Source organism: Heterocephalus glaber, unplaced genomic scaffold (assembly GCF_053883595.1).
Source record: "Heterocephalus glaber isolate CG9 unplaced genomic scaffold, H.glaber_assembly_v1.0 deba00001452, whole genome shotgun sequence".
NCBI classification, from domain to species: domain Eukaryota; kingdom Metazoa; phylum Chordata; class Mammalia; order Rodentia; family Bathyergidae; genus Heterocephalus; species Heterocephalus glaber.
In genome coordinates this window covers 10,414,136-10,438,503 of record NW_028258302.1, presented here as the reverse complement: position 1 = coordinate 10,438,503, position 24,368 = coordinate 10,414,136, and the positions used below count along the sequence as shown (strand labels likewise).

Genomic DNA, 24,368 nt, shown 5'->3' with positions numbered 1-24,368 from the left:
TTTTTTGACTATCCAGATCCAACTAACATTTATCTAGTGTTTGTTATGTGCTAGGCACCAAGCCAAGAGCTTTTCCTTATAAACTCCATTTAATGCCAGTAGGTCTGAGAAGGTGGCATCATCGGCCTTACTCAAATTTAGGAGACATGAGCAGAGCAGATGACTCATTGGCTGGAACTTGTCCTCAGTTCCCTGGACTCCAAGCACAGTGCCTTGGACTAGACAGTTGCCTTGTCTCTGGGCTCAAGAAAAGCCTGCACAAGAACTGGGGGTCCCAAAGGTGCAGGTTTATCTTGGGAACACATGCTCTGACCTCCCTGACACATGGGTGCTAGGGTCCAGAATTCAATGTCATTTTTTCTAACACAGATTGCCTCAAAAAAAAAAAAAAAAAAAAAAAAGCCACAACAGGGCATAAAAATTTTTCATATGCTTTATTGATTTAGGGACCAAATAAGGCAGCATTTGGTCAGTTAAGAAAGGCACCTCATTGAAAATACATCACATAGTGCTGTCAAATGATTCCAGTCACAGGATTTGAGGATGGAAAGGGCAATTATTTTGCATATGGCTTAGGACACTTGCTCATTTATTTTTATTTAGTTACATTTTTGGGGTGCTGGAGGCCTAATCCAGGGCCTTGCACATGGTAGGTAAGTGCTGAACCACTGAGTTATGTCCTCAGCTCTTATTTATTTATTTCAAAGGGTCCCTTCACACACCATGGATGAAAGAAGACTGCAGGCTTGTGGTGTGTGCTGGGAGACACTAAGAGCTTAGCTATGAGACCAGATGGACTGGTACATCAGCAGTAAGTCAGGGGAAGAGTTAGGCCAGTCCCCCCACTCCCCCATGGTTCCAGTAAACTTGATTTGCTGAGCCACCACCCCTGAGAATTCACCCATATCTCTTTCAAATGTGGAGATGATGTTCTGATCTTATTGTATGGGGAACCATGGTCAACAAACTCTCTACTCCAAGCTATGAGACAGACAGAACCACAGTTCCATTTCCTGCATTTTTGGCCTGGTATCTTATGAGATTCTGAGATAAAAGTTGAGGTCTATAAAAATTATTGTTACCAGTCCAGAATAAATAAAAACCCAATTGCTTAGAAGTAATACTGTATCTCCCTATTTGTACCCACATCCTCTAATTATAGTTTTAAAAAAATCTTCTCCTTTGCTTATAGTTTTGAAACTCCCACTTATGTGTTTAAAAAAACCCAACCAGCTCATTACAACTCTGCTGGTCTTCCAAATCCTCCTCTTGAGCCCCTCACCAGCCCTCCCCTCTCCATCCTTCCCATGATCACCCTTCCTCTCTGCCCAGCACCTAAGAGCAGGGATCACGCCGCGGGGTGATGAGCAGTGATGCAGTCTCGCCTGGCCTTCTGTTACTAGGCTGAAATAGAGAGGAAACAAGAGAGAACAAAATGGGTTTTTAAGAACCAAGTAAATATCAGAGAAGGCTGGCATGCGTGCCCCAGCAACCAACTGCATTAAACACTGGATGTTTCTCTGCCAGGTGAAAGCTCTCATGCCTGCCAAGTTAACACTCTGCAATTAAATGAAGCAAAAACATAATCCTAACCAACCTCAGTAGGGCATATGTATCCCTCATGATCTAGTTCTCACCTGCAGCTGGAATATCACATGCACATGTGAGTGTATGTGGACAGATGGCAAATATCTGGGCAAGGATCATGCACATTTAACTAGCAAACACTCAGGAACCTCAGCTTTGAGGCCAAGTGCCTGCGACTATCCCAATAAAGGGGAGTTTACTCCAAGGTTCACAAGGCCACTCTCATCTAGAGGATGCCAGACTCCTACAGGCAGAGCTGATAGTTTTGGTTTCACTCCTCTCCCCTGCCTATTCCCAACAGTCACGGGCTTCCCAGAAACACACAAAAACCAGACTCCCTTTTGAGAAGAGTGGGGGGAGCTAGCTCAGAGCTGGGGAACAAGGCAGGGCAGAGGCGGCACTCACTCACTTGGACAGGGCAAAGAGGGAAGCAAGATGGTCACACGCCCACACTCAGTTTCCATGTGCACAGAGGACAGGCCCTCTGGTAGTCAGTCGCACAGACAGCAGGAGGACTCAGGTCAGATGGGGACCAGGCACTTTAAAACCCACTGCACCAAGTCAGCGGTAGGTTTATGCCAAGGCAGGTGGCATTACTTACTGGATGTTCCACTCTTTCTAATGGTTTTTCCAGAGCCGCAGGGTTTGTGGTCTCTCCACAGCAGCTATTAATTCATCTGTTTGCCACAAATCAAACCAGAGACCGAAAAGCATAGCATGGACCCTAGAAAATGCTTAATAGCTGGGGAGCTAAGGTTACAAATAAAAGCTGGTTACTATCACAGATGATCTTATTTTTGGGTGATCTTTTCTTGGAGAGTATGTGGCTACCACCATCAGGAAATAAGGAGTAAAGGATTGGATCTGGGAGGGAGACAGTTTTCGTTTAAAGAGAACATATCTGATTTGAGTTTTATATCCTGGAAAGATTGGATTTGAATACATTTTGATAAAAATGAATCCAAGAATAGATCACCCCTAAATCATAGTTTTGTTTACACTTGGAAACAAAAGCAAACATTAAAAATAAAATCAATCAACTCCTCCCTGGTCTCTCTTCAGGGGAGTGGATTTGGCTGTTCCCAGGTGCCCAGCCCAGTCTGGATGTTCAAAAGACAACCCGAATTCTAAAACACCTTTATCTGCTTCAATTCTTTGGCAACAATCTAAGTCCCAAATGATTCCTACTTTATAGCACCAAAATGCAGATTACAAAAAAATATTCTCTTTATACTGTGATACCAGCTCCCAGCAATTTCTGGAATCTGTAAGAAAAGTGCCGTTTTCTTCCATTTAGGGGTGAAAAAAATTAATGATCCCTGTCTACACACTGACTCATGTGGCTTTTCATTGTAAACTGAAAACAAGTGAAATTCCCAGTCAACAATCTGCATCAGGAACTGTGACCCTGTCTGATTTCATGTATTCTTAGACCTCAAATCAGCTGCTGGAGATGAGATAGGTTCTCCGAGGCTTTGGAACTGGGGTGTCTATAACAGATACCAGGGATAGTTTATTTTGGTCAAAAATTAACAGTATGGCTAAAAAAGTAAACAGTTGGTAAAGCAGCTGGGTGTGGTGGTACACACCTGTAATCCCAGCAGTCAGGAGGCTGAGGCAGGAGAACTGCCACAAGTTCGAGGCCAGCCTGGGCCACATAGTGAGTTCAAGGCCAGCCTGAATTACAGAGCAAGACCAAAACCTTGTCTCAAAAAACAAAAAACAAACAAACAAACAAACAAACAAACAAAAGTTGGTAAAGCAACCTAGCCCCACTTAGAAATTAGGAAGTGAACAAACTTTTCCACACACAGACACAAAGATGAGATGAGAGTTCCACACACACCAAAGATACATCAAGCAAATGCTTTTTAATCAGTACATCAAAGGATATTCTTGCTAGCCTGAGGAAGGAAGCTTCTCTCTGCCTGGCCTGCCATTCCCTTAACAGGTATGGGAAGAGAAAGATTCCTTTTTGAACCCAACATTAGATAAACATAACCAAGTCTTTACATGTGGCTTTGGAGAAGGCTGCTAGGATGCTTGCAAACACAACATCAGGGGTATGGGAGGCATCGATGGCAGAGTGGATTCCTTGTTTCTTGTAGTAGTCCACGAGTGGGGTAGTCTGAGTGTGGTAGGCCTCTAGGCGGGTTTTCAAGGCTTTCTCATTATCATCTGATCTACGGATCAAGGGTTCCCCTGTGATCTGAGAACAAAAAGAGAAGGAAAGGCTGGAACTATTTGCAAAGCCTCATTACTTATGTGGATGCAGGTTTGAGATGGAACTGCTCTGCCCGAGTTGCTGTTTGATCCCACAGTTCATCAGGGGCAAAGATAGACAATATGGATCCTTTCCAGTAAAGAACCTGGCTACTCTTAGAAGCAGACCAGCTGATTCAGAGAAGCCAGGAAGACCGTCAGAAACAGCAACCATAAGGAGCTCACGAGAGGAAAACTGGCAATGCCTTTCTCTCACACCTCTGTGCTCAGGCTGTTCAGCTTCCAAGGTGAACACTTCCAGGGTCGGAAGCAAGGAAGATGGAGGACCTTGACTTGAGACCAGGAGAATATATCAAAATCAGAGATGGATGGTTCCACCGCCTGCCTCGCTAGTGCAAGGTCCCGAGTTCGATCCCCAGTACAAAAAAAACCAAAACAACAATCCAGATACATTAGCAATTGTAATCTTTTTGTTTAAAAAAAGGTCTTGCTGTAAAGCCCAGGCTGGCCTTGTACTTGCAATTCTTCTGCCTGAGCCTCCAAGTAAGTGGGATTAGAGTCAGGCACTACCGTGCCTAGCACAATAACTAGTCTTAGTTGCCTAAATATTTATCATATTACTACAGTGCCACCTACCAAGTGGTAAGCAGAATGAAAAAGAATTTGAATGGTAGAAATTAGCAATTTTTTGAAATGTGACTGAGTTGTTATGTGATGGCTTTGAAATCTGTATTTATAGAACCTGGATAACCCGATGAACTTATCTCTGACAAAAGTAAACCCAGGAAATTCTCACTATTTCCTGCATACCCTAAAATGGGTCATATGGATTCCTTATAGTATATGGTACTGTGACCATGTACAAGATCCCAGGGTACAGCAGGATATTCTAGAGCAGGACTGGTTAGCAAACTTCTCTTCAGGTCTACCTTGCTGCTAATTCTGAGCTTCCCAGAAACCTTTGCCCAATTATTTATCACTTAGGTGGGCATGATGCTAGATAGGGGCTGCTCTACAGTCTGGACACTGGCAGCTGCTTTGAGACCAAGCAATAAACTACCTGGGGAAACACTGTACAGATCTGTCATAGGCCACCTGCCTTACTTGATAGTGCTATTTGCCTTGAAGTCAGTAATATTGATGAAAGGGAAGATGGAAAGAACAAAGAACAAAGAAAGAAGAAAAGAGTGAAGGCTGGGCTGGGGATTTAGCTCGGTGGTTCCATCGCCTGCCTCGAAATCAAAAGGTCCTGAGTTTGATACCTGGTACCAAAAAAAAAGCAAAGAATGAAGGCAGAAAGAGGGAAGAATGAAAATTTTCTGTCCTGAGTTCACATACATCATCTTTCATGGGCTCCTTTGGGGGGTTGAACTCCTCATGGTAGGATCGGCCACTCTTGGGGTGAATCAGCCTGAAAGACAGCAAAGGAACATGAGTCAGATTACTTGAAAGTACCTGTACCCCCTGCACTCCAGACTGGCAAGCAGAGACAGAAGCTGGATGTAAAGACTTTCACCCAGCTATACACACCTCTTGTTTAGGAAAATAACTGATCTTGCTTAGGAAAATAACTAGGCTTATGCCAATGGCAGAGGATTTTTTTTTTTTTTTAAAGCTGATCAAACATTATAATGAGGGTCTGAAGAGGTAAGCTGCTTGCTCACACAACTACCTAATTCAGAACCTGAGAGGAACGCTGGTGCTGGTCTCATACAACCACCCCTTCTATTCTACCAACACTCCGAAGGGTCTAGTTTGATTCGGGCCTTAAGCCAAACCTGGTGCTAGGAAGCAGTGATGAGATCTTTGTGCATAAGCAGTGCTTACTAGAGGAGACAACTGTGGAAACAGAAAACTGTGATAAGCAAATGTGATAAGCCTTTAACAAAGATTTATTCAAAATGCCAAGGGGAAGAGAAGACAGAGATATTAAATTAACCTTGTTTTCTTTACTTTTTCTGATAGGGTCTTGCTGTTACCCAGGCTGGTTTTAAACTCATTTTCTTCCTGCCTTAGTCTCCCAAGTAGCTGGGATTACAGTTGTGAGCCACTGAACCCAGCTTGACCAATGGAATTTCTTCTTCTTCTTTTTTTTTTGGTATGGGGGATCAAACTCAGGTCCTTCCGCTTTTGCTTTCGAGGCAAGCGCTGGAAACACTAAGTTAAATCCCCGGCCCTGGAATTTCTTCATCTACTGAAGAACGTAAGGCACGTAGCAGCCAGCCTGCTATCTCCATGCTATTGCTCTCTACACTATCCACATCTCTCTGCTTATGAATTTCCAGATTCTCTCAGCCCCAATTGCACATAACACACTGTTCTTTCCACATTCACAGATACTGTTTTTATGAGGAATACAAGGCTTATTCTCTAGAAGGTAAATGAAAGAAAGCTCAATCTTCAAACTTGTGAAATGGGATTGGTCTCAAGTTCCAACCAAAACAGTTCCATAAGGGCCAAAGATTTAGCTCAGTGGTTTGGCGGCCTGCTGCGCAAGCGCAAGGACCTGAGCTCAATCCCCGGTACCAAACAAAACAAAACAAAACAAAACAGTTCCATAAGCCACTGGGCCTGGCCTAGAGGTGGAGGTGAAGGTGAGAAGTGATCAGGACAGGGATTCTACAGTCACTATTACCTTCAGCACAGCACTTTAAACCCATTTTCCCACCCACAAAATGGAGATGGTACTAGACATTAGAATAACAATGCCAGAGTCAAAGGGTAGGATAATTAGGATACTAGAAAGCCAATACTGAACAAATAAAAAACCAAACCACCAACTATAATATAATCAAGAAACATGCTGGGCGTGGTGGCTCATGCCTGTAATCCCAGCACTTGGGAGGCAGGCAGAGGCAGGAGGATTGCCCCAAGTTCAAGGCCAGCCTCAGCTACATGAGTTTAGGGCAAGCCTGAACTACAAAGTGAGACCCTGTCTCAAAAACAAACAAACAAACAAACAAGCCCAAAATGACTCAAAATGATTAGAAGTGAGGTCACAGCAAATTCAGAAGACTTGTTATATCTGAGTTTCTTATTAGCTCAGACTTCAGAGCCACATAAAACTGACTGGTACCTGCCTCACTTTCTGCTGCCAGCATAGCACATGAGGAGGCAGAAAGCCCCTCATATGTCAGGTGAACTTGGAAAAACACCTTCACCAGTCTGGCATGCACTTTGAGAAAGCAGGCCCTTTTCTGTGAGGGAGGGAGTCAACACTAAGCCACTCACTTCCAAATCAAGGGACCGAGCTTTCCCCTTCTGCCCCTCTACCACAATCTTGCATTTTGTTCTCCAGAATCTGTTTCCTTCAACACTTGAGCAGTCAGAAGCTTCTATTGCTTCATATGGATCATGAGCAGACTCCCAGATGGGGTCCTTATCTGTTTTTCCTCTCTTCAATTTAGCTTTTATGCCAGCACCAAGCTAATGGCCTTAAAATGCTGTTTTTGCCCTATTACCCTGTGGCTGAAGAACATCCTTTGACTCCTGGACTCTGTCAAGTCTGTCCTCTTTACCCAGCAGACCTCCTGGTGAGCTTCTAGCCAGTCTTCTAACAGCCCTCATACTGCCCTCCAGCCCCTACAGCACTCCTCCAGCTCTGGGAAGACATTATCTTCTCCCAGCCCACTCATTCTAGCTTTCACTCCCTTCTGGGAAAGTTTCACTGAAATTTTCTTCATCCAGGAAGGCTGAGTCGTGTTATGTCTTTTCCTAAGAAGCTGCCCCTCCCTTTCCCAGGGGAGGGAAGGCTCCCTCCCTTTCCTTTATCTCTTCTTGAACTTCTTGCTACACCAAATGGTCACAGTAGCCCAGATTTCATACATGACTCTCTGAGGCCAGAGATGTGCATCACTGTACTGTTCTTCTAGAGCCTCTCTTGGTCTTCTGCCACTGGTTAGGGTGCCACGTAAGAAGCAGGCACTCCAGACCCATCAAATCAAAGGTGCCCAGTTTCACTCGATTCTGTTAATATTTGCGTTGCACCTGAGGGAGCTCAAATCTGGTGATATCCTTTAATATCCACCCTACCACTTCTTGGCCTAAATCAATTTTATTTACCTACTCTGTGGCAAATGAGGAGATAAAGAGACAAAAGCCCTTGCACTACAGGAACTTCTGGAATAGCTAGAGACATGAAACTTGGACATTTGAAAAGAAATTAATATAAAGTAGATCTGACTGCATTTCATACAGCCTTCCAGGGTAACAGCTGTCATACTCACTCTGCTTTATTCACATGTCTGCCTCATTACTCTTTTTTCTTTTAGACAGGGTTTCACTATAATAGTTCAAGTCAGCCTTGAACCATGTAGCCCTATGAACTATGTAGCTATGACTATAGGCATACACCACCACGACCGGCATACCTCATTCCTTAAAGGTATGGATAACTGCCACAATGGAAAAAATGTTCAATCCTGTTAGGAAATCAAAATAACAGCCTAGAAAACATCTTCTTTCTAATTAAATTAAAAAATTGAGCAGGGCAGGGCCAGGGGTTTAGCTCAGTGGTTCTGGCACCTGCCTTGCAAGTGCCAAGGTCCCGAGTTCAATCCCTGGTACCAAAAAAAAAAAAAAAAAATTGAGCAGGGCATAGTGGCACACACCTGTAATCCCAGCACTCTGGTGGGCTGAGGTAGGAAGACTGCAAGTTTGAGCCCAGGCTGGGCGATTTAGCAAGATCTTGTCTCAAAACAAAAAGGGGGCTGGGATGTAGCTCACTGTGAAGGCCCTGAGTTCAATCCCTAGTACCACAAACAAACGACAAAAACAAAGCAGAGCAAAGCAAGACAAAACACACAAATTCACATGCTCTATAATGGCCATAGTATCAATTTAACAGTGGCTAATTAGATAAAACACAAATGTACAAAAATAAGGAAATACTTAAGAATGGTTTGCCTACTATTGTGACATATCATATAACAATGAAAAATAATGCTTATGGATGTCTGGTTGGAGATAATGTGCTAACCACTTTCCTGAGGCTTTGTTAAGAAATTATAGAGTCATAAAAAAAGCTACACACAATAAAGAAAAGAATAGAGTGTCCACTAGTGGTTGAGAGCTTCCAACATATTTCTGGAAGGCATGAAGCAGATGGCAGAGTAACTGATAAAATAGGGTAGAGGAAACTGCAGCCTAAAGCAGCAACTGTTTTTCAGTACAAACTGGTTCAGAAGCAGAAGCATTTCTGTGTTTGACATTGACTATTACAGAGAAACACCTTACAACAAAACACAGCCCAAAGTGATAAAGTGGCTGGACTATGAAGAAAATTTTCCAAAGCTTTATGTAGATGGCGGTATTATTTTTTTTATTGTTTTTATTTAACATTCTGATATTTTATTCATTGTGTATTTCTTACATTCATTTTCATATGTTCAACTTTCCTCCCACACCTGCACTCCAGCCCCGTGGGGAGTGTGGGTCCTCTTCCCCAGGGCCATCCGGAGTCTGGGGGCACAGTTGGTCCCTTGGGTTGCTTCTGACCTGTCCTCACACCGGGAGTACAGACAAGAAACAGGATTATTTCACATGGAAGGTGCTGGAGAGGTTTTGTTTTCTGGTGTTCACTTCTTTGAAGCCTTAATGTTTTCCTGGGTAAAATTTCAAAACTGGATTTATAATCTAATCCTTCAGGTGGGGAGAGGCACACAGGACAAGCGAGAAGCCATATAGACAGGGAAAAACAATCAGATTCTATTTGTATCATTCATTCATTCATTTATTCGAGACAGAGTCTCACTATGTAGCCCAGGGTGGCCTCAAACTGTCACTCTTCCTGCCTCAGCCTCCAAAGTGCTAGGATTACAGGCACGACCTACTACATCCGGAACTCAAATTCTTTTTTTTTTGGTACTGGGGATCGAACTCAGGATCTTGCGCTTGCAAGGCAGGTGCGGTGCTACTGAGCTAAATCGGCGGCCCTAAAATTCTATTTTTAAAAAAAATCCTGTTTGAATTAATAAGATCTATTTCCTGCTTCCCTGTTTCTCCCAAATCCATATGAATTAGAGGATTTTTATAACACACCGTGTACACAAACGAAAGGCATTTATAAAACAAAATAAAATCAAAGTCTGAGGAGTGGTTTGGAGCTGGGTAAACTGGCTGTTTCAAAGGCCAATTTGTGGTAAGATTAAAGAACAGCATCCTTTCAGCATAAAGAGTTCTGAGATCTGGACCACAAAGAGGAACCCAGGAACCCCTTAATTTATGCAGCGCCGTTTGGGAACTCACAGATTTGACTCACTGGACAGCCTGATCTCACACGTGAACACGGGAAGGAGCAATTTCACGCTGGCCTTTCCTGGGGTCAGCCTGGCTGTGGGCGAGTCAGTGGGTGAGAGTGTCACCTGGAGCACCTGGGGTCTGGCGTGCGGCCGGCTCCATGATTTCCACCATGAAGCGAGGCGCCTGGACTGTGCCCTCATTTTGAGAGCCCTTGCTTTAGGGAAGTCCAGGATTCTAGCAGATAACAACTTCCGAACTGACAAATAAATGAAACCCGATGTGCTTGCAGTAAGTCTGATTCCAGCAGTCACACAGCTTTGCACAAAACAACAATACACTCTTGCCTCACAGGATAATTTAGGGTCGGTCAAAGTTACAACTCTTCTCTTGAGGATATCTAAGCTGAGGTGTAGAGTGCGCTCAGTGGTGGAGTCAGGTCCTGGATTTGATCTCTGGACCTGGAACTTGAGGTCAGATGAAAGCTCAGACTTCACGGAAATGTTAACAGCTCTGGCGGCAGGGCCAGGTATGGGGTCCAACATGGGACCTCTGGTGGAGGGCACCGGCCTCGACTCAAGGAGGATGGGGTTTTTCTCAGAAGAAAGGATTTCTTTCCACTTGAACGAAGAGGAGCGCTTTAATGGAAGAGTTAGGAGCATTTCTCTCGGGCCCCATGGCTTTCTGGGGAAGTGGAACTCTGAACGGCAGAGGTGTTCTCCAGGGCTGGAGAAGCAAGGTAGTATAGTGACTTTGCAAAAACCACACAGACTTGCCTCAGTTGAGTGATGGGTTTTGTGGCAGTTTAAACTGAATGAGTTGATGGGATTTTGTTTTTTTTCAAACACTTATGGGAGAGGCTCCATCATTCTGATCTATCAGAAAAAGCTCTGAAATAGTATGGCTTGCTAGATAAACAGTCCTAAAGGGAACAGAGCTTCTTGAACTGTTGGAGACTGGGTTTTATTAATTATTTTTATAATTAATAAAAAGCCTATAGCAAAATGTGGTGATTCCAACTGAAATCAGATTTAGAAAAAAAGCACTAGGGGCCAGGGATTTAGCTCAGTGGTTCCACCGCCTGCCTTGCAAGCGCAAGGACCCAAGTTTGATCCCCCGTACCAAAACAAACAAATAAACAAACAAACAAACAGAAGATTCCTAGAAAAAAAGCACTAAACTAGAAATATACCTATTAGGAATATAACATTTCTTAAGCATCTACCATAATCAAAGCTCTGGACTACATATTTTATGTTATCTAACATGCACAACAATTCCTCAAAGCAAGTACAATTATCCCATTTCTTTTTTTTTGGTACCAGGGATCAAACTTGGGTCCTTGTGCTTGCGCAGCAGGCGGTGAAACCACTGAGCTAAATCACCAGCCCCTATTATCCCATTTCTACATATGACAACAGCCTTAGACAGCTTAAGAAATGTGCCTAGGGTCAGCTTTCTTTTCTTTTTTTTTTTTGGTACCCGGGATCGAACTGGGTCCTTCCACTTGAGAGGCAGGCAGAGGAACCACTGAGCTAAATCCCCGGCCCTAGGGTCAAAGATAAGCGTACACTCAGATACTGTCAGACCTCAAATCCCTTGTTCTTCTTTCTCTATCCCTATCCCAGGTCACATGTTCAAGGGATGTCAGCAAATAAGATCAATCTATTTTGAAACAGCAATAAGCTTTATGTATGGGATTACGCAAGAGCAATTCTCCCAGGCTGACAAAGCCCAGAGGAAGCATGAAAAGATGAGACCATCAAGGGACAAATACCTTCCAGTGATTCTTCGAATTAGCAGGGAGTCGGGGATGCAGAATTCAATCACAGAATCAAGCTTCTCTTTCCTCCTTTTCATGAGGTCATCAAGCTGTAAAAAAGTGTGTGATTCACGTAAACTACCAGAGCTTGACCAAACACATCTTCCCATCTCCTTCAAAGATTTAAGAGATAAAGGGCCAGAGCTTGCTTACATACAATTGTGATACAAATACTAAACTACTCACCATTTCTGCCTGCCTCACGGTCCGAGGGAAGCCATCTAGAAGGAAGCCATTTTTGCAGGAAGGAGTCTCCAAATTCTTCTCAATGAGCTCCACTACCATTTCATCACTCACCTGGAAGTTAAGAACAAAATAACCTGTGTTTAAATCTGTTAAGTAGGTGACTTTAGACCACCAACTCTAGGGTCAAAGGTTTGGGTATGTACAACTTTATTAGTATTGGCAAGTCTTCTACATCCCAAAGAAGCACAAATGAGCAAATACAGAGTGGCTCCATTTGTAAGACCTAGTTTCACAACTATTTCTGTATGGTACCTGCCATATACATATTCTCTTCCCCCGAAAGTCTTCTGTGTTCAGGGCTGGGGATTTAGCTCACTGGTTCCGGCACCTGCCTCACAAGTACAAGGTCCCAACCGAGTTCGATCCCCAGTATCAAAAAAAAAAAAAAAAAAGGAGAAATTCTTCTGTGTTCTAATAACCTGGGTGAGAAAAGAGGGATTCCACATCCTGTCACCCCACCAGGAGAGTTCCATGTTTTATGTTCTGAAGGCTTCTCTTGTCACTAGAGCCAGAGTCCTAAATATCAGAACTTATCAGCAATCAGTTGTCTTCAAGAAAGAAAGATGAGGGCACAGGCTGAGACATCACTGGGGAGATCCAAGAGAGAATGGGGGTTAACCAGGATGCAGGAAGGCACCAACTATCCTGATTCACAATTTTGATTAGGCTAACAGAATTAAGCCTGAGACATGTGCTTGGTCACGTATCTGGGCCATCCTGGACATGAAGCAACAGAGAAGCTTACTGAATTGGCAAAAGTGGGTCAGAAACAAGGAACCAAAGAACCAGTCTCACTTTTTTTTAAAATTTAATTTTATTGATACATTTTAGGTATACAATATAATGACATTCTTCATTGGAAATTTGCACCTTTACATAATCTCTCTTGGTCCAGTCTCACTTTTGAGACTAAAAAGCCCAGTGAGGACCTTGCCCAGTGTTTAAAAACTGGTTTTTTTCCTGAGTCTATGGAAAGATGACTTCCCACCCTATATTACAGTAAAGGCTGTCCATCTTGACAATGAATGCTCTTATATTTCAGGACCAGCTATGAACCTGGGGACAAAGTATCAGCTTTAAGACTAAGTGAAGACCAGAGATAAGTAATATCATTGCCACATCCCATTTTTTTTCTGCCAAGACCCAAAGCCCACAATATCTAACTTTTTTTGGCTTGACTCAAGGCATCACTAACATGAAAAGAAAGCTTGAAAGAAATGGGCAGGTGAGTGGTACTATTCAATGCAGCTACACTATCTCAAAGCCTAGTAGGAGGTAACTTTGGGATGAAAGCAAAGCTTATACCTTCCCCAACCAATATTCTCATATATAAAAAGATAAGAAGACCAAATACAAAATTTCTGAAGGGGATCCCCAGAGGCCAAGTTCCAGAATAATTAAGCTTTGGTACTAATTAAAGATTTAATAGATAATATGTTGTATCTGTCCAATCAGATCACTTAGTCTAAAACTAAGAGAAAATGCTATTATGTCTCCCAAGTAGGATGATTCCTTTGCTATAAATGCCAAGTAAGTACCTTGTTAAAGACACAGAACACTGATCCCATAAAAGACAAAAAACATTTTGTGATCTTCTGAGTCTTTTCCTGAATACTCCCCGAGTTTTGGCCTAGGGATGGCAGTTGTATTTTTGACCTAAACTTGGGGCATATTTTAAAAGGCATCAACACAAAAGAAATTTAAGAACACTGAATAAATTGTCAAAAATTCAGAACAAACGGGCTGGGGATTTAGCTCAGTGGTTTTGCTGCTTGCTGCGCAAGCACAAGGACCCAAGTTCGATCCCCGGTACCGAAAAATAAATAAATAAATAAAAATTCAGAACAAACGAAAGAACTTGTTACTGTAAAAGTTCATATAATCTGCTAGTTTAGCACAGGGCTGTCCCATAGAATGTTTTATAATGATAGAGATGTACTATATTTTTGTTGGCAGAATACCTAAAATATAGCTAATGCAATGGGGAAATCAAATTTTATTTTATGTCCACATTATTTTTTCTATGTATTAGAGTTCTAATATGTTCCAGGGATGCAGAATATGCCAACTGTTTGAAACAGAAACAGGGAGCTTCTGGTATCAGTTACGGATTAGAAGAAAGGGATTTTAAATTAATCTAAATAGGCACATGTAGACTGGTGGGTACCATACTGGACAGTTAGATCTAGAGTCTGAGGAATATCAACACTCACTGGTGTGATCCGTCTTACCAGTTTCCCAGCGTCCATAGTTGCCTTCAGCTTTTTTCCCAGCTCTGAGCCAGAAGCTACCATGGCCCTCAGCATGTCCCCGGTGGCCAAATGGCAGATGCAGAAGTTTTCAGCTAATCTGGGTGCCTGTGGAGAAAGAAAAAAACCAAGGTAGAGTCAGAATGCCTGGGTGTGAACCTGGTCTTGCCACCTACTGGTTGTGTGAACTCAGGCAAATTCTTCCTTATTTACTTGTAACAGGGATAAAAGTACCTTATGTTATGTTCTCATATAAAATGACTATAGGATTATGGTAAAGATTATGTGAGATAATATATGTAAAGTATTGTACTTAAAGGAGTATACCTAGTATACAAGAAGTCATTATAAATATTAGCTATTATCACTACTTCCACTGGACACACTAATGACATAGACACTTCAGTTCCTTATTATAAACAAGAAGAAAAAAATAGCAGTATTATCAACACTTTATAAATCTATCGTGAAGTTTAAGATCATATATCTATAAAGCACATGGCACAATGCCTGGCACACAATGTGCTATTTGCCAAAAGAATAGATGAGTCACATGCTGCAGCCACTGGGCCTGGCAGATGGGGCAGGGTGAAGAACTGGGTTCCTTTCCTTCCTTCTCACTAGGTAGCTGCATTATATTGGCCAAATCACTTAACTTTTCACAACCAGTGCTTTCTCATCTGTTTAACACGAAGGCATGTCAGAAGATGGCTGTGAGGCTTACATGAGATGTATAAGCACAGCACTTAACAAACAGTAAGCACCTACATACTAGTTTCAGGAGACAGTATAGCCATTTGGTTAAGAACATGCGCTGGAGGTCAAACTGCCTGAGTTTCAGACTCCAGGCCCACCAATTATTACATATATCACTTGTGAAGTTACTTTACCTTTCCAGGTTTCAAATTTCCTCTAAATAAATGGAGATAGTACTGTACCTATATCACTGGGTTGATGAGAAGATTCTATAGAATGTGGCATACGTGAGGCCCAGCACATAATGAATCCTCAGTGAGCATCAGCTGTTACTGTAACACTGGTCTTAGTTCCACGTTCACTTATATTGAAAGAAAATATTTGCTCACGCCTCTCACGCCTCTTTCAAGAATGCGGTTGGTTCCAGCTCCTGCCTCGCAAGCGCGAGGTCCCAAGTTTGATCCCCGGTACCAAAAAAAAAAAAGAATGCAGTTGGGAGTCAAGGACACGGAGGAATAGGAAAGATAGACTATGTCCTCAAAGAGCTCACAGTTTGGTGGATTACAAATCAGAAGGTAGAATCAGAACAGAAAGAGATCCTAAAGACAATTCAGCATTGATTTTATATGGCAAAAAAGAATGCAGAATTCACAGGGAGTTGAATTGGTTCAAGGAGCTCAATACTTAGCTTTCTGGTTCAGTTGTTTTGGAAAGTAAGTGGTTTGGATCACCATTTAAACCATTTTGCTGGGAGTTTTCTTAGGTGTACACAATAAAAGTAAATAGATGGGGCTCAGTAGAGGAAATTCTGGTTTATGATTCACGGACTGATTCAATTCAAGCAGAAAAATTACTTCATAGCAAAATGGAACCCAGATGGGAAGACATTAAAAACTATACTTTGGGTTGGGTGTGGTGCCACGTGTTTATAATAAATCCCAGCTACTTGGGAAGCTGAGGGAGGAAGATCACAAGTTTAAGGCCAGCCTGGGCAACTTAGCAAGATTCTATCCCCCCAAAATATAAAAAGGGCTAGGATATAGGTTAGTGATAGAGAGCTTGGGATGTGAGGCTCTGAGATCCATCTATACTACTGCAAAAAAAATAAAACAACATAAACTCTGCACCTTGAAAAACAATGAAAGTCAAAACCTTCTGGCAATAGAAAACCAGGCTGCCTCTGTACCAAGTGCCTTTTGTACTTGGTTGTTGAAATTAACTTCGGCAAACAATGTGGAGATCGGGTTTGTTCATGGGAAAAGGTGACCAAAATGCCACAGAGAATATGACAGTTCCATTTTCATCATCTCTGAACTGCAGGACTCTCACACATCATTCAAGGTGATTGGATTCTACAGCTGCATATAGAACATACACCAATAGGGATGTAGCATGTAAAAGCCTACTTCCTGCATTTCCTGCTGGCTGCATGGAAGCCCCTGTGGTAGGCTGTAAAGAACATGGATGGGCTTAAATCCTGTCTAAGGCCCTTAACAGCTACATGACATTGAGTTAGTTGCTTAATTTCTGAGTTAGTTTCCTCATCAGTCAAATGAGGATAGTGGCTATATCACTGGGCCCTTGAGAGGATAAATGAAATAAAGTACCAAAACATCAGCCGGGGATTTAGCTCAGTGGTTCTGCCACTTGCCTCATAGCACAAGGTCCCGAGTTAGATCCCCCATACCAAAAAAACCACAAAAAACATTTATACAAAACATGAGATACACAGTAGGGATTCAAAAAATAAGATTTTTCTATGGTCTTTCTTTTGGCATCACTCTTTACTTGCAGATTGCTGAAGCCTGATGAAATAAAGTTATTATAGTCCCATCACACTTCAAACTTATGCTTCAGAGCTGCGTCTTGGACTCTAAATCACTTGGGTGTTAATGCGAAGATTCTGATTCCAAAGGGCAGGGGCTGAGCATATGCTTAATTTTAAGCAAGTTTTTAGGCTTAGATGGGTGACTGGCTGCACAACTGCACTCAGCTGCTGGCTGTGAACCGTTGCCAAGCTCAAGAAACAGGGCCATCATCTCTATGAGAATCCTGCTGAGGGTGGAGGACTTTTGGGGAAACCACCAGAGGCAGGATGGTGGGGCTTGGTGGTTCTCAAACTTCACTGTTCAGGTGGACCCTGACGTAAAATAACTTGGCTTACAATTTTTTAATTGTGATTGTTTTTTGTGGTACCAGGGATCGAACTCGGGACCTTGCACTTTCGAGGCAGGAGTAATTGTGATGGTTTTAAAGAGATGTGCACTTTGGATTTTGGTTTTTCCCCAGGCTAGCCAGATGTGGTATGCTACTCTTTTCTAATGCCAGGCAGAAGCAGGAGCTGTAGTTCCTAGTCAGCTATGAAATCATGAGGGAAAACAACTGATACTTTACCATGCAGCACTGTGTTCACGAGCTATGTTTGGTAGGTTAGATGCATTAAATGCATTTTCAATTTATGTCTTAAGACGGGTTTATCAGGATGTACCCCCATAAAAAGTCAAGGAATACCTTTGTTATCACAATCATCTGAGGTATTTATTTAAAAGACAAATGCTACACCTATCCTAACCTTTAAAGTTCTCACCTAGGGCTGGGGATTTAGCTCAGTGGTTCTGCCGCCTGCCTCACAAGCGGAACAACCCGAGTTCAATCCCCGGTACCAAAAAAAAAAAAACCATAAAAAAAAAAAAAGTTCTCACCTAGTAACTTTTTTCTTTGAGATAAGGGTCTCATTATGTTGCCAGGCTGGCCTCAAAATCATGACCCTCCCATGTCAGTCTGGGATTACAGGTGATCACTGGTGTGCCGGGCTAGGCAGTGCGGTCAGATTCTGCTTCTGGTTTTTTTTTTGCAGGGCTGGGGATGGAGCCCAGGGCCTCATCCTCATGCACAGTAGACAAATGCCTCATCGCTGAGCCACACCCTCAGCCCTGTTTTGGGATTCTGATGCAGTTTGTGAGGTCCTGTGGCAGTGGCAAGAGGTTGGCTTTTACAGTGTTATAGACCTTGGGCTAGAAACCAGATTCTACCATGTATTTCCCATTTTATCTTGAACATGTTCATAACCTCCCTAGCCTCAGTTTCTTTATTCATAGAGTTGCAAATAATATCATTCCGATTTTAGTGTATGTGCTGCCGAAGTGAGCACGACAAATAATATCTACTTTCAGAAATACTGTGGGAGGGCCGGGGATTTAGCTCAGTGGTTCTGGCGCCTGCCTTGCAAGCACAAGGTCCCAAGTTTGATCCCTGGTACCAAAAAAAAAGGAAATACTGTGGGGATTTTATAAGATCAACTATGCAAAAACATCCATCAGTGCCTGGCACTAGGAAGAGGGAAACAATCAGGCCTCCCAACTCACCTGCTTTCTCAGCTCACAACTGTCTTTCTGCCTTTAGTCTTTCTCACTACCTTGAATGCTCCTGCATATGCAGCTAGAAACACATCTAAAATACTGCTAGCATGCCACTAACCCCAACCCACACATATTCAGAAGCTTTCTAAATGCTAACATATTAGCACCGAGACAAATACCTGAGCCTGCAGTTATCTCCAAAATCAACTTTTTACATCTCCCAAGCTCTCCAAATTTAATTCTACAAGTGCCCTACATGTATGCCCTGCACCATTACCATTCCAGACCAGCTGCTCTGACATATATTGTTCCCCAAAGCACAACATAAATGTCTCTCTAAGGACCTCAGGGCAAGCTCCTTTCCTCTACTGGTCTGTTTTAGCCTGTTCTATAGTCAAATTCTGAGTCCATTTCTCTTATCAAAAAACCTTTTGAACTACTTCTTCTGAGGAATCATATCAACATCAGTGAAAAATGAACATTTGCCATATGCCAATCCATTTTTCACGTGCTGTGTTACAACACTTAGTATGCATAATATACAATGAACCCATGGGGGGGGTAGGAACTACTTTTCTCTGCACTTTAAAGATGTAATTCAGAGGCTCAGTTATCCATGGCCTTAAAACAAACCACCCACAGAACTTTAACAGCTGTCCATATAGGAGTGTCCACAGGAAGATTTCAGTGTTAGCAATTGTCTGTGTCCTGATAATACACATAAGCCACACAAGTGTGTTCACATTGTAAAGAGTCATCCAGCTTGGTGAGTTTATTTGCACCTTTTTCTATGTATATTATACTTTGATTTAAAACTTCAAAAAAAAAATCACAGAAACTGTCTGGACTTCAGCTCTGCTTCTTAACTTATTGGGGTTATCATCATTAATTTCACTGGGTGGGTATGAGGATGAATGGCAGACCTTCAACAAATTATAGTTCTTGTGTTACACCTGAACTCATCTGACATTTCTCACATGGCACCTTCTACTAGCATGTATTTCTTTTTTTTGGCGGTACCAGGGATCGAACTCAGGACCTTGAGCTTGCAAGGCAGGCAACAGTGCCACTGAGCTAAATCCCCAGCCCCGGCATGTATTTCTTGTATGCATAAAAATGATGACTCTGCTTAAGAATCAGAAGACACTAGTTCAGAGTCTGTCTTTGCTACTATATTTGTGCTCTGGCGCAAGATACTGTCTCTGGGCCTTAGTTTCTCATTAATAAAAACAGCGTGGATAACAATAGGCCTACCTCCTGGGGCTCCAAAATTAAATCAGATAAAACATATAAAGTCCTGCCGGGAATTTAGCTCAGTGGTTTCGCTGCCTGCTGTGCAAGCACAGGGACCCGAGTTCAATCCCCGGTACAAAAAAAAAAACATATAAAGTCCTTATAGTTTGAAGTGTGCCACATAACTAAGCAAAGGGTGAAAAAAAACTATGGCACAGGATAGGAGAAGAATCTACCAGGGAAATAGATAAAACCCTGGGTTTAATACTCATTGAGAGAGAGAGAGAGACAGAGAGAGACAAAGACAGAGACAGAGATGGGTGTGTGGGAGATCTCAGAGTCCTAGGTATCAGTACACTGATGTAAATGACAAGTCTAACTTGTAAGTTGGCAACTGATTGCCTAAGTGTACAAAGCCTCAAAGAATTGGCGTAAGCTGGACACAATGGAAACATGAGGAAGGGCTGACAGAAAAAACAAGAAACACTTTTGGCTTTGGCCACACTGCAGGAACATCCAACTTCAGAAGGGAGAAAGAGTTATTTAAATAAAATAACAATCCCAAGCAGTCTATGATGTTTTAAAATATCACATGTCACAAAAGCAGGCAGTTTTTGTTCTTGTGTTTGAGACAAGATCTCACTATATAGTTCAGGCTAGCTTTGAATTCAATTTATAGCCCAGACTGGCCTCAAACTCGAGGTGATCCTCCTGCCTCAGTCTCCCAAGTGCTGGGATTACAGGCATGCACCTGGCCAAGCAGGCAGTTTTCAAATGGCTACTTTAAAGTGAGGCGTTTTCAAAGAAAACATTATTTCAGTTATGACAACATAAAACATAAACTATAAGAAGTGGTAGCAGGAAGAAAACAAATATTACTGAACAGGTACTAGGCACAAATCCTAGGTTGGAGATTCACAAAGATTGCAAACATCTGCTAACATGGGCCAAGTAGACAATACAAATGAATGGTGAGTCTAAGGTAAACCACAGGCAGTGAAGGGGGCTGTGCAGGGGTCAGGAGGGCACGCGGACCACCCCAAGTAACACCACCACTGAGTCGCAAGTGACTACTGACATATTGGCGTGGAGGCCCACTGCCACCAGATCTGATTTCTCAAGAGGAACTGGAGAAATTTCTGAATTTTTAAGAGAAATTTCACAACTGAAAAACTCTACAATACACTTACTATTATGAAAGCTGACAAACCAAGTGTTTGTCTTGTCTTGTCCAGATAAATCATATTACTGGATAAGCAAGTAGAGGAGGGGAAGTTTCTCTTTATAGAAATATTTCACCAAGAAATGAAAAGGGAAATGATGGAATTCACCATTTTGTCACCCACAACGAATTACTGGTCCTAGCACTGAATACAGACACTCCAGAGGCAAGTAGACATTAGGTGCCTCTTAATGGACAATGGAACTTTGGCTCCATTGAATCTCATTAAGGGTATGGACCAAACTAAGTACTTACAGAAAACAGAGAAGACTAAGATGTTAAATACTCCACAAGGATACAACTGAAAATTCCAAGCATGGGGGATAATACTCTCAGAACAAATAAACAACTTTCTTTCAAAAATCTGTATGATAAAAAAAGGAACTTAAAACCATCATCACATTTGTGAGACAACTGGAAATGTAAACACTATTGGCTATTAAAAATTGTTAATATTTTAGGGGATATTATACTTATTTTTCAAAAAAGTAATTCAGTTGATGGTTAGTGATGCTCATTATACCATTCAGTCTTTTGTGTATTCAAAACTCTTCATAATAAAGCTGGCCATGGTGGTGCACACCTGTAATTCTCACTACTCTGGAGGCTGAGGCAGGGGGATCACAAGTTTGAAGTCAACCTGGGCAACTCAGTAAGACCCTGTCTCAAAATAAAATTTCTTTATTTATTTTTTGAGATAGGGTCTATGTAGTTCAGGCTGGCCTTGAACTCATTATGTAGCCCAGGTTGCACAGCGATCCTCTTGGCTCAGCCTCCTGAGTGCTGGGGTTACAGGTGTGTGCCACCACCCCTACTCCCTTAAAATAAAATTTTAAAAAAGGACAGGAGATGCAGCTCAGAGGTACATTGCTTGCCTAGCGTGAACAAGGCCCTGGGTTCAATCCTCAGTACTTGGGGGAAGGGACCTCCTCCTAATAAAAAGTTTAGGTGTGTGGGTGTGTCTGCAGGCTAAATGCTGCAGTAGGCTGCCACTTTGCAACCTGTGATTTAACGTTCTTTTTTCCAACTCCATAAAAATAAATACTCATACAATCACCAGTATTCCTCTGTTCTCACTATGGAAAGGGAAGTGTATAAAGGTCAAATGATTTGTGTACTTTTACCTTTCCTCAAGTCCTAGCTCTAATCACATCTTCCACTTTACCAAACCTTCTCTGACCAACTCCCATTATTCATGCACCCTTATCAATCAGTTCATAATTTTCTTCAAGACTTTTGAGTAAATCAGTTTACACTAAAATTATCAGAGTTGGGAGAGGGAAGATGTGCTGACTAACATAAGGAGGAAAATATTCACTGAGCACCCATTCTGCCAGGCTGTTATTTAGGTATGCATGGATGCTTTAAACCTATGTAGAATGTAATCTTCAAGTATTCTTGTGAACTTTTCATTTTTCAAGTGGGAACATTGAGGATCAGAAGTTACATAGTTTGCCAGACTAAAAAGCCCTTGTCTTAGCTTTGGTTCTTTTTTTTTTTTTGGTTCTGGCGATTGAACTCGGGACCTTGCACTTTCAGGGCAGGCGCCAGAACCACTGAGCTAAATCCCTGGCCCTCCTTTGTCTTAGCTTTGGGATGGGTTGTCTACAATGTCCATTTCACATCTACTAAATCTATTAACTTCAATATAAGCAAAGGGAAAAAAAATAGACATATGTGAGCTCTCCTGTTTATACTTAGTCACTCACAGCAAAAGCCTGCAAAGTCTTAAAATATCCCTAGGCTGCACATTAGCTAATAACTGAAGGTGGCAGCGAAAGGAAAGAGGTGATGTCAACACCACTGCGTATAAAGGGTACTGGAGGAGCCAAGAAGAATCAGCTCAGTTTATGGAGAGAAAATGGAAAGTGGTCTTTCCTGATCTAGTACACAGAGCCAGAAAGCAAACTTACAGAAATGAACCAAGACTTTCAGACTTCCCTTCTCCTCAACACCCACATTAATCTATGTGTCATTCACCCATTTCCAATAACCTCATCAAGTGCCAAGTAACATGCTGACAAGCGCTAGGAAGAGTGGGTACAGAGCACTTTCCATTCACTGAGAAGCCCAGACTCAGGAATTCCCTCTTTAAAGCCTAATGATGAACAAGAGCCCAAGCCCTAGGGCCTAGGAGGTAAGGCTAACCTCCAGGCAGGAGGGGACATTAATAACCCAACTATGGGCTTCCAAATCCTAAATCAGATCATAAATCCAAACCCTGACCCATGGCCCTATTATGTTCCAGATCTGGAAAGGGCTCAGGGGCCAAGGGAGGACTTGCAGTCTGCCAGGGCAGAAGGCAATTTCAGACTCCATTCTTCTGGAAGTCTAAGGTTCCCAAGGTTCCTTCCAGGCCCTGTGAAATCAATTTCATTAACTCAGAAAAGCCACTTGACTTTTCTGGGCCTGTCTTCTTACCTGTTAATTCAGGAAGTTAAAAGTTCAAGTTCTCTCTCATCTAAAATCATTTAAATCATCTTGAGGTGTTCGGCTTTCAGCGACCTCAGATTCCAACTGGAAGGAGAGACCCTATACATATTTTTAATCTTTAATTTGGGCACTGTACTACTCAAAGGTGCAGACTCAGAACCCACAAGGCTCCAGAAGCAGCAAACCAGATAGATCCATACATCCACTTCCAGTTTTCAGATGAACACGGAGGGCCTTAGGTTTTCTCCCACCCGGATTTAAGTGTCTCACACAGGTCAGAGTTCACTCCTCTTGGTAGTACACCAAGTCAGCACACACTAGCTCCCACTCTGCCCCACGAGGAGATCCTCTTCCTTCCCCAGTCATTAATCATTATCAAAAAAGTTCTGCCCCTAGTGCCTGGAACACAACCCTGGGTCAATTCATTCCCAACTCGCAGGGAAACTGGGCCATCAACCTTCTTCCTCCATTCAGCCTGTAACCCAGAGCCTCAGACTCGGGCTCATTTCGCCCTCAAACTTTTCGACCTTTAACCCTAATAGGCCACCTAACAGTCTTGAGATCCTTTAACAAGACACTTCAAGCCTGGATCCCTAAGTACTCCAAACAATCCGAACTTCCCCTGTGCCCACCCTGCTCCCTGATCTCCAATTTGGACCCTTCTCTAAATACTTTACTAGGAATCTGAGATCCTGGCCAGTGTCCCCTCGGACTCAGCCCACTGCCTGCCCCTGGACAAGGAAAGGGCTTCCGGATCTCCGTCCGCCCTGACCTTGGAGTTTCGCGGGCTCTGCCGCCGAGCGGAGTCTGGACGCTCACCTGGGTACCTTTACCAGCCCCGGGAGGCCCTAGCAGCACGGCCCGGATGCCGTTAGGATACTCGGACTCCGCTGCCGTTGCGGTAGGAGCCATGTCCGCCAAACTCTCACCACAAGCCCCTGCACACCTCCCAGCTCCAGCGCTTCTAGACCTGCGCGCCACGCAGGCCACCCAGGCCACACTCGCTGCTCACGGTGGCCGGTCGCCGCGTCTGTCAGCTTTCTCTGCCCGCCCCTGAGTGC

The 24,368-nt window shown here is 42.8% G+C and overlaps 1 protein-coding gene and 1 long non-coding RNA gene across 3 annotated transcripts in view; one reads left to right on the top strand and one right to left on the bottom strand.

Moving 5' to 3' along the window:
* The window catches only part of LOC147827210 (uncharacterized), a 25,533-nt gene extending 13,719 nt beyond the window's left edge, over positions 1-11,814 (top strand). The window contains exon 3 of the long non-coding RNA XR_015452746.1: positions 11,676-11,814. This is a non-coding gene — a long non-coding RNA (uncharacterized LOC147827210). The remainder of the gene's footprint in view (positions 1-11,675) is intronic.
* On the bottom strand, positions 420-24,368 carry Ak2 (adenylate kinase 2). 2 transcript variants are annotated; one of them, XM_087215361.1, is made up of 7 exons: positions 24,127-24,368; positions 14,347-14,472; positions 12,056-12,166; positions 11,825-11,919; positions 5,149-5,221; positions 2,189-3,796; positions 420-1,404 (listed from the first exon to the last, which is right to left on the bottom strand). In XM_087215361.1, exons 1-6 carry the CDS (start codon positions 24,217-24,219, stop codon positions 3,575-3,577), a joined length of 720 nt encoding a protein of 239 aa, XP_087071487.1. In that variant the 5' UTR covers positions 24,220-24,368; the 3' UTR covers positions 420-1,404; positions 2,189-3,574. The 2 variants fall into 2 exon arrangements, with proteins under 2 accessions (XP_087071487.1, XP_004850949.1); XM_004850892.3 differs by having other exon boundaries at positions 3,601-3,796.